Source organism: Musa acuminata, chromosome BXJ2-9 (genome assembly GCF_036884655.1).
Source record: "Musa acuminata AAA Group cultivar baxijiao chromosome BXJ2-9, Cavendish_Baxijiao_AAA, whole genome shotgun sequence".
Taxonomy (NCBI): domain Eukaryota; kingdom Viridiplantae; phylum Streptophyta; class Magnoliopsida; order Zingiberales; family Musaceae; genus Musa; species Musa acuminata.
The window spans coordinates 38,803,394-38,819,080 of NC_088346.1; the positions used below are offsets into that span (position 1 = coordinate 38,803,394).

At 35.2% G+C, this 15,687-nt stretch overlaps 1 protein-coding gene across 2 annotated transcripts; it reads left to right on the top strand.

Moving 5' to 3' along the window:
• The first annotated feature begins 925 nt into the window (after nucleotides 1-925).
• On the top strand, nucleotides 926-9,718 carry LOC135623410 (pre-mRNA cleavage factor Im 25 kDa subunit 2-like). Of its 2 annotated transcripts, XM_065126345.1 has the most exons (8): nucleotides 926-1,251; nucleotides 1,462-1,554; nucleotides 2,451-2,496; nucleotides 7,642-7,735; nucleotides 7,863-7,936; nucleotides 8,564-8,650; nucleotides 8,741-8,851; nucleotides 9,350-9,718. In XM_065126345.1, exons 1-8 carry the CDS (start codon nucleotides 1,133-1,135, stop codon nucleotides 9,419-9,421), a joined length of 696 nt encoding a protein of 231 aa, XP_064982417.1. In that variant the 5' UTR covers nucleotides 926-1,132; the 3' UTR covers nucleotides 9,422-9,718. The 2 variants fall into 2 exon arrangements, with proteins under 2 accessions (XP_064982417.1, XP_064982418.1); XM_065126346.1 differs by lacking the exon at nucleotides 1,462-1,554 and having other exon boundaries at nucleotides 963-1,251.
• The last annotated feature ends 5,969 nt before the right edge of the window (nucleotides 9,719-15,687 follow it).

Sequence of the window (15,687 nt, forward strand, 5' to 3'; positions counted from 1 at the left end):
ATTCAGAAAACATGACTTGATCATGAAAACCATGGGATTGCCTTCTGATTCAGATTCTTTTTTTTGTTTAGCAGTGAGTTGTAGTCTTTGCTATTACCCCTTTAGATCGTATATTTAATTATTCTTAAAATAAAATATTATGGACAATATTAAAAATATTTTTGTAATAAAATGATACAGAAGAAGAAGAAGAAGAAGAATATATGTATGTTGAGAGGATGAGAAAATAGAAATACAATAGAGTTTTAAGTCTTTTATTCCTATAACGAAGAAGAAGACCTGTTGAATCCACATTAAAAAAAATTAATGTATTTGATAATAAGGAAAAAGTGAAGAGTATAAATAAATTCGGTCTTTTAAAATTTAAACAATCGAATTAGTTTTCTCGATTCAACCGATTGAATTTAAATTTTATATTTATGGCCGTAGGAATCGATAAATCTTCCTTGTTTTTTGTTTTCTCGTGCATTATTTCTTGTCAGATGAAGGATTCAGCTTGATTTGTTTTTTATTATTATTTTCGATATAAAAATTTGTAGTTAATGGCAGTGGGGTCCACAAGGCTAATGATATTTGATGAAATGCCACGTTCACGCATTAAGATACCAAACACCGACAATCGTCTGATCTACATGTGAGAAATGCGTGTAATTTTTCTTTTTGGTCATTTTCAATAAATATAACCTCCATCAAATTATACTTTTTAGGATGAATTTGAATTCTTGCTTGATCGTCGAATATTTCTTTTTCTAGAATTTATATTTATTCAAATGTTTTCGACATCTGCGTGATTTACGCATTACTTACTATATATATATATATATATATAGAGAGAGAGAGAGAGAGAGAGAGAGAGAGAGAGAGAGACAGAGAGACAGAAACACGAGTTTTTTGTTTTCGACATCTGCGTGATTTTACGCAATACTTACTAATGATATATGGACACAATCTATTTCTTTGAAACAAGGAATAAAACACTTTTTCTTTGTTTCAAACTCCCCAACTCCCCAAAAAAAAAAACACAAAAAATTCTCCAGGATAGAGTTCGTCTTTCTCTGCCTCCTGTCTTCCGCCGGCCGCGATCCCCAAACGCTGCGTGGAGCGACACAGCCGTGGAGGCGGCGGAGGAGCGATGGTGACCTCGCCGGTGGTGAACACGTACCCACTCTCGAACTACACCTTCGGGACGAAGGAGCCTAAAATGGAGAAGGACACCTCCGTCGCCGATCGCCTTGCCCGCATGAAGGTCAAGTAAGTCGGCTTCGATCTCCATCCCCATCCCCATCCCCATTTGTATCGTCTCCCTGGGACCCTGCCGAAACCCCGGTGTTTACCCTTCCTCTCCTGGTGTTAAACCCTAGTAATATATGACTTGTGGTTCGTGCGCCTTCTTTGTGGATCTACGCTGTAAGATTTGGCGTGAAACCCTAGAACCTCTAATTATGATGTAGAATGATGCAGAGTCCATTATTGGGTCCAATTTTCTGCGCCTTCTGTCGATGGGGATTCGTACTCTCATGTCGAGACTTGGAGGCTAATATACTCATTTTTGTGGTAAATGCATCATCTGTTCGAAAATTTCATCTTTTCTCTTGTGCAAGTGTAAGAGTTTTTGGCATAATCATCTTCAGAGGAATTCGAACTACTTTCCTTGTTGACTTTCTGACAACACACGTTCTGAATTTTCTACTAACGGTTGGAAGTCTGTGTTGTGGGTAATGTATAATTTTTATTCTTGAGAACCATCATGATTATTTTCTTTTATCAGGTTTATTTTGCAGCTCTGTCTATCCATTATTATTTGCATTGTTTTAGCTCAAACCTGCTTGTTGATATTGACTTTGAGATCTGTAGCAGGTTTTATAGCCAAAAGGCCTTAGGAATGACTAACTTTTGCAAAGTGATGTTCATCCTTCAAATGATTTCTCTTAATTCTTTTTGTTAGCTGCAAATCGTAGATCGCTTTGAGGACCTAATATATGATACCAGGTCATGCAATTTTTTTTAATTTTAAAATTAAGGATATGAAAGTTCCAGTGATTTTGGTTCTAACAAGTAGTAACTTAGTAACAAAGAAAAAATGAATAAAGAAGGCATCAAAAGTCAGTGGACAAATATTGATTGAATTGTCAACTGCCACAAAGGCAATTTGCATAACTTGATCTTCTTTATAGTTTTATGGTTTTTTTATTATACATTGTGTATTGATAAACCGTAACTTCTATTTCTCATATAGAACTGAGTACCATATTGTCCATAATTTGGTCTCTGGGGCCAATGTATAACTGATAGTTAGTGATAATACAACTACATTTCTGTTACTTCTTTCTAAATTTGGAACCTACTCTAGGTGAAGGTTGTCTTAACTTAGCATATCTCATGCTCTTATTGAAGATCTCTAATGCAAAGTATACTTTATTGTTTGACTGCTTCCTTTTCTTTTGATTCAGCTATATGAAAGAAGGCATGCGGACAAGTGTTGAAGGAATTTTATTGGTAAGGATCTCCATGGTATACCATTAACGTATAAGCTTTTAGTTATAATTTGTTATCTCAGGTTTGCAGATGATAAAAAAATGTAACTTAGCATTCACATTTTTCTTTGGAAGAGAGTTAATTATTTTGGAATGTTAAAACATGCGGTTGTTGCAGTGAATTTGTTTGTTATCCTATGATCCCTTGATTCTGATGTAATTTTCTTAGCTGCTAATGTGTACTGGATTTGGCATCGTTTCAAGACAACCGATAGGTGGCCAGTGATGAATCATTGTTAACTTTTTTGATGCAATGTTATTGATATTGGTTTGTGCTTTATAGCAAACCATACATTCATAGGATAAAAACAGGTAATGTACTTGACATTGGAGGTTTCAGTTTCTTTTTTTCTGAAAAATAAAATTTATAAGCTTAAACCAGTCTGGAACAAAAAGGTCCCTCTTTATCAGAGGGGAAGATATTACAAAATTGGTTTGGCAAGTTTCCTTACCACAAAAAGGTAGTAGCAGTGAATCTTGCAAAAGCAGCGGCCGAATGAGCCACTCTATTCACCTCCCTGTGATTGTGAGTGATTTGTGTCACTTCAAAATTTCTCAATAGTTGCTGAATGCTATTGTAGTCTGTCTTCAATCTCCATATAGGATTTTTCTGTTTGTTAAGGGTGTCCACCAGCAGGGTGGAATCACTTCCAACCAAAATGTGAGTCACTCCTCCTTTGATGGCTGCCTGAATGCCCTCTAGTACCACAAGAACCTCACAAGACTCCCCATCCCCTTTATCAACGTACCTGCAACTGGCAAGTGAACAATTACCAAAAGCATCACTAATAACAAAACCACTGCCCCCTTCTTTGTTTTTCTCAGACCAAGATCCATCTGAATTAAGTTTGAACCATCCTTGGCTAGGTTTCTCCCATCTAATGAAAATTTGAGCTGATCATTATATGCAGACAGTAATTCTTCAGCATAAGAGGCTGTGAGTGCTAAGTCTTTGTGGCAGACATCACTGGGAGTGATCTTGGCATTGTCAACTCTAGCCTCATTCCATGCTTTCCATAAGGCCCACAAGCAATTCGCCATACTGGCCCTCAAGATCAGATTGTTCACTTGATTGTCCTCCTCTCCTTCCTTGAGCCATAGCCCAAGGTGTCCACTGATCCATGTACTTGAATTGAATGTTCAAAAGGGACTGAACAATCTCACAAACATCCCTAGCCATCTTACAATCAGAGAAGATATGTTTCGTAGAATCATTTTGATCATCTCTTCCACAAAGCCAACAATTGTGAGCAGTGGTCAAGTTAAGGGCAGCCAATCTTTCTAAAGTAGGTAATCTTAGAGACCCTATGGGCAGTTGGCAGCTTCCAAAGGTTACCCCTGCTACCTCACAAAGTTTCAGTTCTGTTAGTTCCTCCTTTGAGAAATCTGTAGGCAGACTTGACAGTAGCTTTTCCACTCTCAGTGTGTCTCCAAATCCAATTGTCATCACTAGACTGGTGAGCTATATCAATTTTCCAGATCTTCTGGGAGATAGAAGTGACAAAATTGTTAATAAGAAGCTCCATGTTCCAGACAGTTGATGGTTAGGTCTTTTACAGTGGACAAATTTGAGATTAGGATTAATGTAGGTTGGAGGTTTCAGTTTTAATGTTAAAAGACACAACAGAACTATAACATCAAACATTTGTCCTTTATATACAGGGATATCATAGTTGTGAAATAAAAAAAAGATTATTTATAGCCTTGACAAGAAGATGCATGTAACTTTTATGAATAATGAGTTGCCTATATTTTGGAGTTATGACAGAAAACATATTGCAAATATGGACAATGAAGTAATTTGATATTATGATTTTAAAATTGAAAAATTACAATTGTTGGGTTCTCCTGAGGGGTTTTGAAGTATCTTGAAGATTCATAATTTGGCCTCCTTCAATACTTAGCTGGATTGAAATACTATTATTGTTTCTAAATTTATTGTCTTTATGATATCCAAAATAGTTTGGAAAATATTCTATTATTTCTAGTCATTGATATCATAGATTGATGTGAAATGTATTGTTGGTTATCTTAGCTAGGATTGAGCCAGTTCCATATTAGATCTATGATGTGGAATGCATGTTAGGTCGAAGCCATAGGCAAATCGACTTGCTCTAACAAGTTCTCTGAAGTGGAATGCATGTTAGCTCTAAAAGGACAAGTTTGATTGTCATTGGTCACTATTCCTTTCTTCATCTCTTTCTCCTTTTCCTATTTTTGTTGATTCAATTCCTTGATTTTTAATATGCTTTTCGTAAATTCAATAATCATATCTTTCTTTGCCCTCCCAATCTCAAGGAATGAATTTCTAGCTTGGCCGTAGCTCAACTATTCACTTGGTAATTCTCTTTGATGTTTCATTCAATCTTTTAAGTGAAAGTGTAAGAGCCTATAAACTAATTTTGATTTTCTTTTCCATTTTTCTAACTGATATGTCGAAATATAGTGCAAGTCTAAGCCCAACTTAGTTGAAGTATACCAACTTAAAACATTCTGGATTGGTTAATCACTACTTATTTTAGATCATTGCTTTTCCACTTGATGAGTTACCCTTTTTGCATTGAATTTACTCTTCTTGTCCTACCATTTATCATGTCATGGCACAAAGTTACACAATGTAACAATGAATTATAAATTTTGAACAAAACATAATTTGTATATGTCTATATTCATATACGTGCTTCTACACATCTTGGGATAAGTACATGGCTAATGTACTTTTTACATGATGGAGTTTAACCAAAGCATAAACCTCCTGTAGGGATGTAGGACTAGGCTTATGTTAAGGTTTGTCAGAATGATGAGTCTTGAATGTGGATTAGGTTCTTAGCCTTCAAGTTGCTCATTGTTTTTAGGGTTAAGATTCATTTTAGCCCTTGTAGTTTTGAAAATGGATCACTTAAGCTCTTATGGTTTACTCGTGTCTAAAATAACCCTATACATTTTTAAAACATAGCATATAAGCCCCTCCTATCAAGTTTGAGTTAACAGATGTTAGAGTTTACTTACGTGATATGTTGACTCATAATAAATTATTAATATAATAACACGTGTAATTTAAATAAAAAAAAGGGTTCTTTTCACCCTTTGTGGTTTTGGTCATGGACCACTTAAACCTTTAATGTTTTGTTTATGTCTAATATTACCATTACGTTTTTAAAAACGTAGCATATAAGCTCATCTCGTCAAGTCTAAGTTGACAGACGTTATAGTTTGCTTACATGACATGTTGACTCATAATAAATTATTAATATAATGACATGTGTAATTTAAGTTTAAAAAAATGTCTATCTTATTGAGGAAGAGGAAGCGGCGGAGGTTGTAGTAGTGGACGAAGGCGAAGAAGCAGAGGTAGGAGAGGCCGAAGGCAGAGGTGATGGAGAGCTGGATCACCACGTTGTAGGCACGATGGGTGGGGGTGCAGGAAAGGACGAAGTGGAAGACGGTGGGGACGAAGACGCCCAAGAGGAGGAAGAGGGACCAAGAGACCATTGCATGCCTAACGTCGAACTGGTCGATGCACATCCTCCTGAGGCAGGATCGTAAGCTCCTAAGCTTATCATCAGTGTGGGAGAGGCTGCGTGCATGTGACGCCCTGCTAGGCAACAATGGCTCAGTGTTGTTGCTGGTGGTTACTTCCGCTATGATGCCTCTCGTCATTGATGGTGGTCTCAATTTTTTTAATTTAAATTACACGTGTTATTATATTAATGGTTTATTATGAGTTAGCATGTTACGTAAGCAGACTTTAATGTTTGTTAATTTAGACTTAACAAGAGGGACTTATATGCTATGTTTTTGAAAATGTAGGTGTTATTTTAGACGTGAGCAAAACCATAAGGGCTTAAGTGATCCATGACCAAAACCATAAGAGTTAAAATGAATTTTTTTTTTTAAATTTAAATTATACGTGTCATTATATTAATAGTTTATTATGAGTCAGCATGTCACGTAGGCAGAATCTAACATCTGTTAACTTAGACTTGACGGAAGGGACTTATATGCTACGTTTTTAAAAATGTATGGGTTATTTTAAATAGGAGTAAATCATAAGAACTTAAGTGGTCCATGGTCAAAACTACAAGAATTAAAATAAACCTTAACCCTTGTTTTTATCCTTATGATATATTAATTTTTGATCTACTTAAATATTTGTATGTTGGACTTAGTCCTTTTATGCTATATAGGAGCCTTGGAGCCTTCCTGTTTTATGTCAACCTGTTCTAGAACAGGCTTATCTAACTTGATCTAAAGTCTTAGACAAACAGGCTTTTCTCTAGATTTGTTTTTGTTGCAAAACCTTTTCATATTGCAGGCTAAACATTTTCATCTCTTGGCCTCCATAAAACACTTTAAAGTTTAACCTTTAGGAAACTTTCATTTTGCACTGGTTGACATGTAGGCAGATGACTCACTGGTCTTATAAATTTCAACTCAATAAAATCTTCAGTAAACTTCTGGTTGACATATAGTCTGATGCCTTGCTGGTCTTAAAATTCCACCCAGAATGATGCTCTACAGTATATTCTGTAAGGATTTGACTGTTAACTGGTAGCCTGTCATTATAAAATGATTGATTAGGTTCTTTCTTGTTGTATTATTTTGGCTAACGTAAGTTGCAAATTCTGACTTTCTTTATTGAAGTTCGTTAAACATATATAATACATAATAATAATATGATATGCTTAATATTTGTCTGACTGGGCTAATTTGATGAATTTTGCCTCACAGGGGTTTCCTTTTCTTTCAGCTATCTTATATGCTTAAATTATATTTTCTAAATATCTTGCAATAAAATTTAGCAAATTTAATGGGAGCTGACTGCTAAGTGCTAACCAGATGTTTCCAGAACTAGTAATGATTACTTCTATGTAGCATGACTAATATGCTGTGGTGTTGCACATGCAAAATATAGAAAAGAATTCTTATCTTGCACAGGTTATTGTTAGTTTGTCATACACCATGTTATTCATCTGGACATGTGATAGTAATGGTTCTCTTGGGTTCATCTTGTTTTTAGCATATAATATCTATGTTAAATTAGAAAGCTGAATAAAAGTTTAAGTTTCAATTGCATTAATTGTGGAACTCTTTCCTTTTCTTGTAGGTCCAGGAGCACAATCATCCCCATATACTTCTACTGCAAATAGGAAATACTTTTTGTAAACTTCCTGGTGGACGTCTGAAGCCTGGAGAGAATGGTAGGTTTTCATTGTTAGTGGAATTTTATATCCTTACTCCACTCTTTCTGAGCTCGTTAATTGCTCATGACAAATTTTCACACATCGGATCGTGTCTGAGCTGTGTTTATGTGACTACACTCATCAGAAATGGAGGGTCTGAAACGAAAGCTTTGTAGCAAACTTGCTGCAAATTCATCTTCCTTTCAGCCAAACTGGCAGGTACATAATCTCCGCCTTCACTAGATCCACTTTATAGTTATAGATTAAAGAATTCTATATAAAGAAAGACCATAAGAATTGAGCATAATTCATAAAGCAAAATTTGCTGTTTTGTGTTTGTGGTTAAATCATATTCAAAGAAGCATTCGTCATTACAAGAAAAATAATTCATGAACATCAACACAGTGGCCTTCTATATCACCTTAGTCTCAGCAACTTGCATGTTCCACTCCACATTCTATGCCACCAGAGGTGGCAGATGGCTAATTGTTCCCCAGTTTGTTTCTGATTTCCTAAACCATTAACCAGCATGGGTATTCATCTGGAAATTTGTGGTGTTGGAGCAGTTATGAGTTCTACTTACAGTTTTCCCTGTTATAATAATTGCAGGAATGCTATCATCAGATTTCTGTTGTTACTTGTTAGCTCAAGTCCTTCAAAACTTTTACTTTTCTGCATGGGTCAATTTAATTACTTTACCTGTGTCACGAGTTGATAATGAACTGGTTGCTATTTCATTGAATTGTTGCGGTACATATGTTTACCATGTGTTCTGTGAATTCCAGTAGTGAACCTCTTATGATGGTGATATTGAATTATTAGTTACATGTTTGCTTTAACCTGCAGATCGGGGAGTGTGTTGCTACCTGGTGGAGGCCGAACTTTGAAACAGCAATGTACCCTTACTGTCCACCTCACATAACTAAGCCCAAGGCAAGTTGCATTTGTAGCTTTATAAGTCAGATGCAATTTAGTTAGTGGTGACCAATTTCTGATTCGGAACCTGAATCTTTCTATTTACAGGAATGTAAGAAGCTCTTCCTCGTTCACCTGTCAGAAAGAGAGTATTTTGCTGTTCCAAAAAACTTGAAGCTGCTTGCTGTTCCACTGTTTGAACTCTATGACAATGTTCAGGTACCAGTATTTTCACATGACATTCTAAAGATACAGCAGACATCTCAACTGTTGGAAGATCTGCTTTATTACAACAGATGCAGTCAATGGTTTATTCTGTTAAATATTAGTGTTGTGCATTATTTTTTAATGCCTCGTCCATTATTAAAATTTCTTATAGATAAATATACCAATTTAACTATATATTAATTTTCAGAGATTAGCCTATATATTCAAAGCATAATATCTTATGTATATTGGAAACTGGTTTTGTGGTCTCAATTATCTGTTAATTTTACCTTATTTGCAATTTTTCTTTCTTTTACCTTATTTGTAATTGTAAGGTCCTAATTCCTAACTGTATTTCATTTTTTATGATGGTGGACTTACATTGTAATCTACATCACATGGTAAACTAATATTTTTATTGGCCATTTTACTGTTTTTATTGGGTATACCTTGTTCGCTGACTTGAGAAAATCATGGATAAGCTGAACCTGGCTGTTAAAATGAATGCAGAGATATGGTCCTGTTATATCTACAATTCCGCAACAATTGTCAAGGTTCCAGTTCAACATGGTTACATCCTAAAGCTGGTGGAGCTAATGTGGTTACTTTCAAGGTAGTTTGCATGGGTAGAAAATTGCTGAAGCCAATTCAATCAAACTTGATCTTGTCTGATACACAACAAGTATCTTAGTTTTTTCTTTTCTTCCTTTTGGTTTGGTTGTATGAACCTGTAAGTCAGCTTACAAGCAACTCTTTATGTATCCTTCGATTGAAGTCGGTAGGAGTTTTTATGTGCCCCCTCTTCCTTGCAGCTCACTCACTGTCACTGACTTTGCTTATTTGGGGGCAAGATATACAAGAAAAAAAAAAACTTTGGCAGCTTCTCATGGTGAAATTTATTAAGTTTGCGATGAAACATGTAGTTAGTTTGGTGGAAGATAGCGTAAGATTTAAAGGTGGTTTGTGGGTGATTTAGCTCATTCTGTGCATGGCTGTTCATCATGTACCAAAGATCTAATTATATAGAACCTTTGTATGTCTATCCCAAGTCATAATGCAATGATAAAGATTTAAAGGTGGTTTGTGGGTGGTTTAGCTCATTCTGTGCATGGCTGTTCATCATGTACCAAAGATCTAATTATATAGAACCATTGTATGTCTATCCCAAGTCATAATGCAATGATAAAGATGGTGGTGGTGCTGATGCTGATGCTAATGATTTCTTGGAGCTAAATGTTAGGAAATGTACATTGTACAAAATCTAGGGTTGAAAGGAATTCAGAAGAGAAAGAGCTGCCAAGAGCTAATGTTCTTTACCTGAGACGGGGCATCATCCATATTGAGGTATTTAGCGTTTGTGCTTAGCCTCTGCTTTTAACGCATAGGTACATGAGTCAGATTTATATTGATAGTTAATCGGATTCAGAAATTAAAAGGGAGTAAGATTCAAGCCAACACGAGATAAGGCGATGATAGTAGTTGGGACAAGAGAATGGGAAGGAAGATGATAGTAATTAGTTGGGACAAGAGGATGGGAAGGAAGATGATAGTAGTTGGTACAAGAGGAAGGAAGGAAGGAAGGAAGGAAGGAAGGAAGCAAGAGCGCTTATATTATTTTTGAACGGGTCAAAGCAATGCCAAATGGGTTCTGATCTGTTCACCACACCATGGCAGGCAGGCTCAGAAGCAATGTTAGTACCTAAGGAACAACCATCGGCTAACTTCATATCATTCTTTGAAATTTCGTAGAGACCACCATGTGTACCAGTCCATGGCCGATCGATACATATCGGTCGATATAGGATCAAAAGTGGAATATATATATTGTTTGGAGCCATTGAGAAAGAACTCGGTCTGCAATGGTCTTTGGTAGAAGAAAGTTTAGGTGTAGAAACTCTACAGATTTGAGCAGAGTTAAATTTAAGATAGCAGCATTGTGTGTATCTGCTTCTACTATCAAACTAAATAACGAGACTCCAATCAATCAATCAATGGATTGGTGTTCTCAATGTCTTGAATTTGTGTCTCCATATTTTGTACGTGTGTTGGACCAAAGCTTAAAACTATTTCCATGATATATTCTATAGGTAAGTTATTGATGTGGCAATAGTTGTTACCTCATCGTTATCAACAATTCGGACCTTCCTAAGGCAAGTACGACCATGGCATACAGGGATGTAGAGGTTGAAGTGCAATAGTGCTATGATTATCATCACTCAACTATTGCTTTGTCATATAAGAATATTGTGATGAACTATCTATTGACCATGAGATTATGAAGGTTGTGAATTGACATCATAGAAGCTTTGTTGTATCCATTAAAAGTCAATGACTTTCTTCTTCTTCTTCTTTTCTTTATCCTCTTTTACCATCAACGAGATGTTTGATCCTCCAGCTCAAGAATATGAATGTTGGTTAGTATGTGTAAAATATTGCTCATCCGTTTATGTTCCTATTGAGCCTAAGTATCCGTTTATGCTTCTATTGAGCCTAAGCAGTCGAAACAATCAATTGATTATCGCTCCTATCCATGGACCTCAAGGAACATGGATTACAAGCGAGAAGGTGCCTCGTCATCATGTTGCTCGTCAATCATATTTGAAGGATTAGCCGATGTTGTTGCCTTCCCCTTCTTCAAATGCTGGGGGACGCTTATGATTGTGACTTGTCATGACTCTTATTAAACTAACTCCTTGATTACCATCGCCATGCCTATCATAGGGCTCCTCTTCGTGCAAGCCATGTTATTCCTCTTATTCGACATCTTGTTGATGAAATGAGATCAAGTGTTGCTCTCCTTTCATATCCTCTATGGGATCATGTAATCCACTTTATATATCTTGTCCAATCGAGTAGTAGATAGTTGTCTCGTACCAGCATTCCTACCCAATCTCTATGACATGATAGAGATTCTTGTTGTAGATGATCCATTGTCATCGACTAAAGGCCGAGGCTCATATCATCATCATGAACTCATCATACATTGATGCCTCGATAGTGTACCTATGCCTTGCTTCTTATTCGGCTTGCTTCTATAAATTTATATTTTCTTCTTATCCTCTCGAGGAACCTTCATGCATTTTATGACATTGAGAAATTTCCCAATTATATGTTGGTCTTGATGAGTTATTCCTCTATGATATGACCACAATGATGAGTTATTCCTCTATCATGATTGATTCTTCTTTGAATGACAAATGTGATTTTATGCAAGATCATAAGGTTATTTGCTCTGGGTTCATTTGCCTACAAACACATATCAATGGAATAAGTTATCTCTAGTTAGTCCTTAATTATGTTATAAACATGCTGCAATTAATCCTAAATTATCCCCAATGACCCCTAAATTAGATCTAAATAGATGAAAAAAATTCTTAATTAGCTCAAATTACCCTTAATTCATATGCAAATGGAAGAATATACCTTTAATCCACAAACAATTTCATAATCAAGCAAGAATAAACAAAACATTGTTAGCATCATAATGACACTAAGATGGGTGAATTAATATTATTTATAAATTTAAAATCAACTTTATATTTCAATTGAGGGGTAGGCAAACATTGAAAACAATATAAGCAAGTAAGCATGAATAAGAAATGCAAACCATAGATAAAAGAGGCACATGATTAATTTAATTTATAGTAGTGGGATCTTTCCCGATCTTGATTCTTCTATCTTCAAAGCCATGATGTCCACTAACTATCAATCTTCACTTTAATGGGTAAAGATCAACTATCCTTTTACAAGCTTTTTCTTTTCGAGACTTAAAAAAGAATCTTACGCTTAATCTTTTATAAAGAACTCCCACTTCTTACAATGTAAAATTATAAGTAATACTATCATTATATCCTTTGACACTAATATAACTTTTTACATGGTGGTGTTATGTCTTAAGTGATACTACTATATAATGTTTAACAAAACACCAAAGACTATCAATTGACTTAGGTGATACCATCCCCCTTAGACAGTATAGCACAACATGTTTGGTCCAACCCAATTTCAAACCCAATAATTACTTCAATAAATAGTGACTATTTTAGCCAACAAGGCAATTTGGCCTAAAATAAATTTGACCAAGACTATTAATTATCAATGGTTCATTTGACACAATCGAATCTTTTGATTTATTATCACAACTTCAATATTCATCGTAACTTTTAATGTTATCAAATCTTTGGACACATTATCAAATCTTCTCATATATCAGCCTATCCTTTGGCACGATATCCAATTCTTAACATGTCGACCAATCCTTTAGCCTTATGTTCAATTTCTTGGCTTGATGATCTTTAGACACAATGACCAACTCTCCATCCGGATATTCGACTTTCTAGTGGCTTGAATCCTTAATCAAAATATTTCTTATGTCATTTATCTTCTTTAAACTTATCAATTGATATCATTATTAAAATCTATGATTCATCATAAATTACTCTTGATTAACTCCAAATTGGATCTTAGTGTAAGAAAACGACCCAAATTAATCAAGACTAAATCCACATAGATCATGACTTATTACAAAAATAAATAGTTAATAACATGCTAATAAGGCTTTACTTAAGATTAATCTTTTGAACCATGCAAGAATAAGCCTTTAATTAGCTAGAAAATGTAGTATAATATACTCTTAAATCATGTAAGAAGTGGACAAATGATATCATTGAGCTTAATTTACTTAATTACCACTAATTAGATGTTAATTAATCCTAATCGACCTAAACATGAATTACTAAGACTTTAATTAGCCATTAAACACAGTAGAATGAACTCTTAAATCATACAAGAAGTTGAAACATGATCAGCTCATTATGCTAATTACCCCTAATTACGTCTGGATCAATAATTAATCCTTAATCAATGAAGAATTATCAATAATCATTAGGCTAATTATATAAAATGATGAAAAAAATACATAGAGATCACCTAAATATCTTAAATTGAAGACAAATTTCAGCCACTCTCGAGATTTATAAAGCCTCTTTTATCTAAACCAACATCCACTAATCGTGCTTTGAAATCTAAAATCATCAAGAGAGTGATCGAGTAAGAGTGAAAAACAAAATGAGAGGGTAAGAGGAGACAGCCAAGAGAGGTCAAATAACCTAACAAACGGGGCTAATAGGATTAAATTCGACTTTTAACAATATTATACTGATTAAAATTGAATCGTTACCGATCGATACTACTGTTGCCAATGTGCACCAATTGAAAAATTGGATCATCACGGACTGATAGTACTACCATCCGGTATTGATCGGTGACAATCAAAAGTCTTAACTCTACCGCTCGATACACTTTATACCCTGAAATTACGATCAATAACTTTGATAGAGTTAAGGTGATAGAAAAATATTTGCATGACTCTAACATCTGACCCCGTAGGGGTAGAGGAAATGGAAAATGCCTAGAGAATGGGTGTAACAATATGATGCAGTAAAATGGAAGAAAAATACATGAAGCGATCCACTGGTTTCAATGTTAGCCCAAACACTACCATGTTATTTTAAATCTCACCACTACAAATAAATGACATAAAAGCACGTGTGTCAACCATCTCTAAGGAGATATTCAATGGGTTTGGAGTCATTTAATCTCACCGCTTCCATATCATTTAATTTCACTAGTAGACTTCGACTAAAAATGAAATATTAAACTAAAACTGGACTGCTTCTACACGGTGCTACTTCTGATTTTGGATTCATCCATTCTCGTTTCAAAACCACTGATTTCAAATGATACAAATACATATATATACATATACATACATATACATGTATATATATACATATACGTATATGTACACATACATATACACACATATACACACACACACACACACATATATATATATATATATATATTTCACCAACATTCAATTCAAAATTAGGGCACTAGATTTTGAGTTTGAAGTGCTAACTACTACACCATGAACTCATTTTCTGGCCAATTTGGAACTGAACCGAATATATCCTTATTTTCAGGCTCATAGCAGTTTCTCCAAATTCCAAGAGCTTTTTTTTTTTTGTTTCCAAATGGTCATCCTTTTATTTCCTACAAACTCCAAGTTGCTTCCTCTCTCTCTCTCTGACAGAGAAAGAATCCAATTGATGTCTTGATGCTTAACCACCTTCTTGATTACCCATATGGGCTTCTGACATTTTTCTTTTAACTTCTGACTCCCATGACTTCTTTCCTCCCTTCTTAGGCTGTTCGTCCCAATCATTCTCCAACACCTTTCCCTTCCTTCTTAACCTCCCTTGTTATCATAGTTTTGAGCAAACAGAAACAGGTTAGAGCAAGTTCCACATCACCATGAAATGTGGTACTGAAGTAGTAGTAGGTCTAATATTTAACAAGCTAGTTTAGGCTACAACAGGTTAAATGACACAAATGCCTGGTGATGGATCCAGACGTTCATTACAAAGCTATCAGAATAACACAGTGATGTCAGATATAGGCTAACAAGTGTGTTACATAAAGATTATTTTATATTAATGTTTCTGGTATAAAGCAAGATAGCTAAATATTTAGCATGCCTATTTAGGGCCACAAGATCAACTGCTATCTCTCTAGGGCTGCAGTGTCACCAGAACCAATGGCAATTAACAAGTTAACTACTCAGGCATTCAGTAAAATTTTAGCAGAATAATAAACATAGTTGACAGTCAAATAAACCAAGATTATGAATTGGGTACCATGTACAATCAATCCGGACATTGGTTATTGCAGAATCGCTCCGCACAGGTTTTTCTGTCAGAAAGTTTATCAAAAGTTTTGTCAGTTCATAAGCAAAAGGATAATGATCAGTAGCAACTATTGGATGATGAAGTGCAGGAACTTAC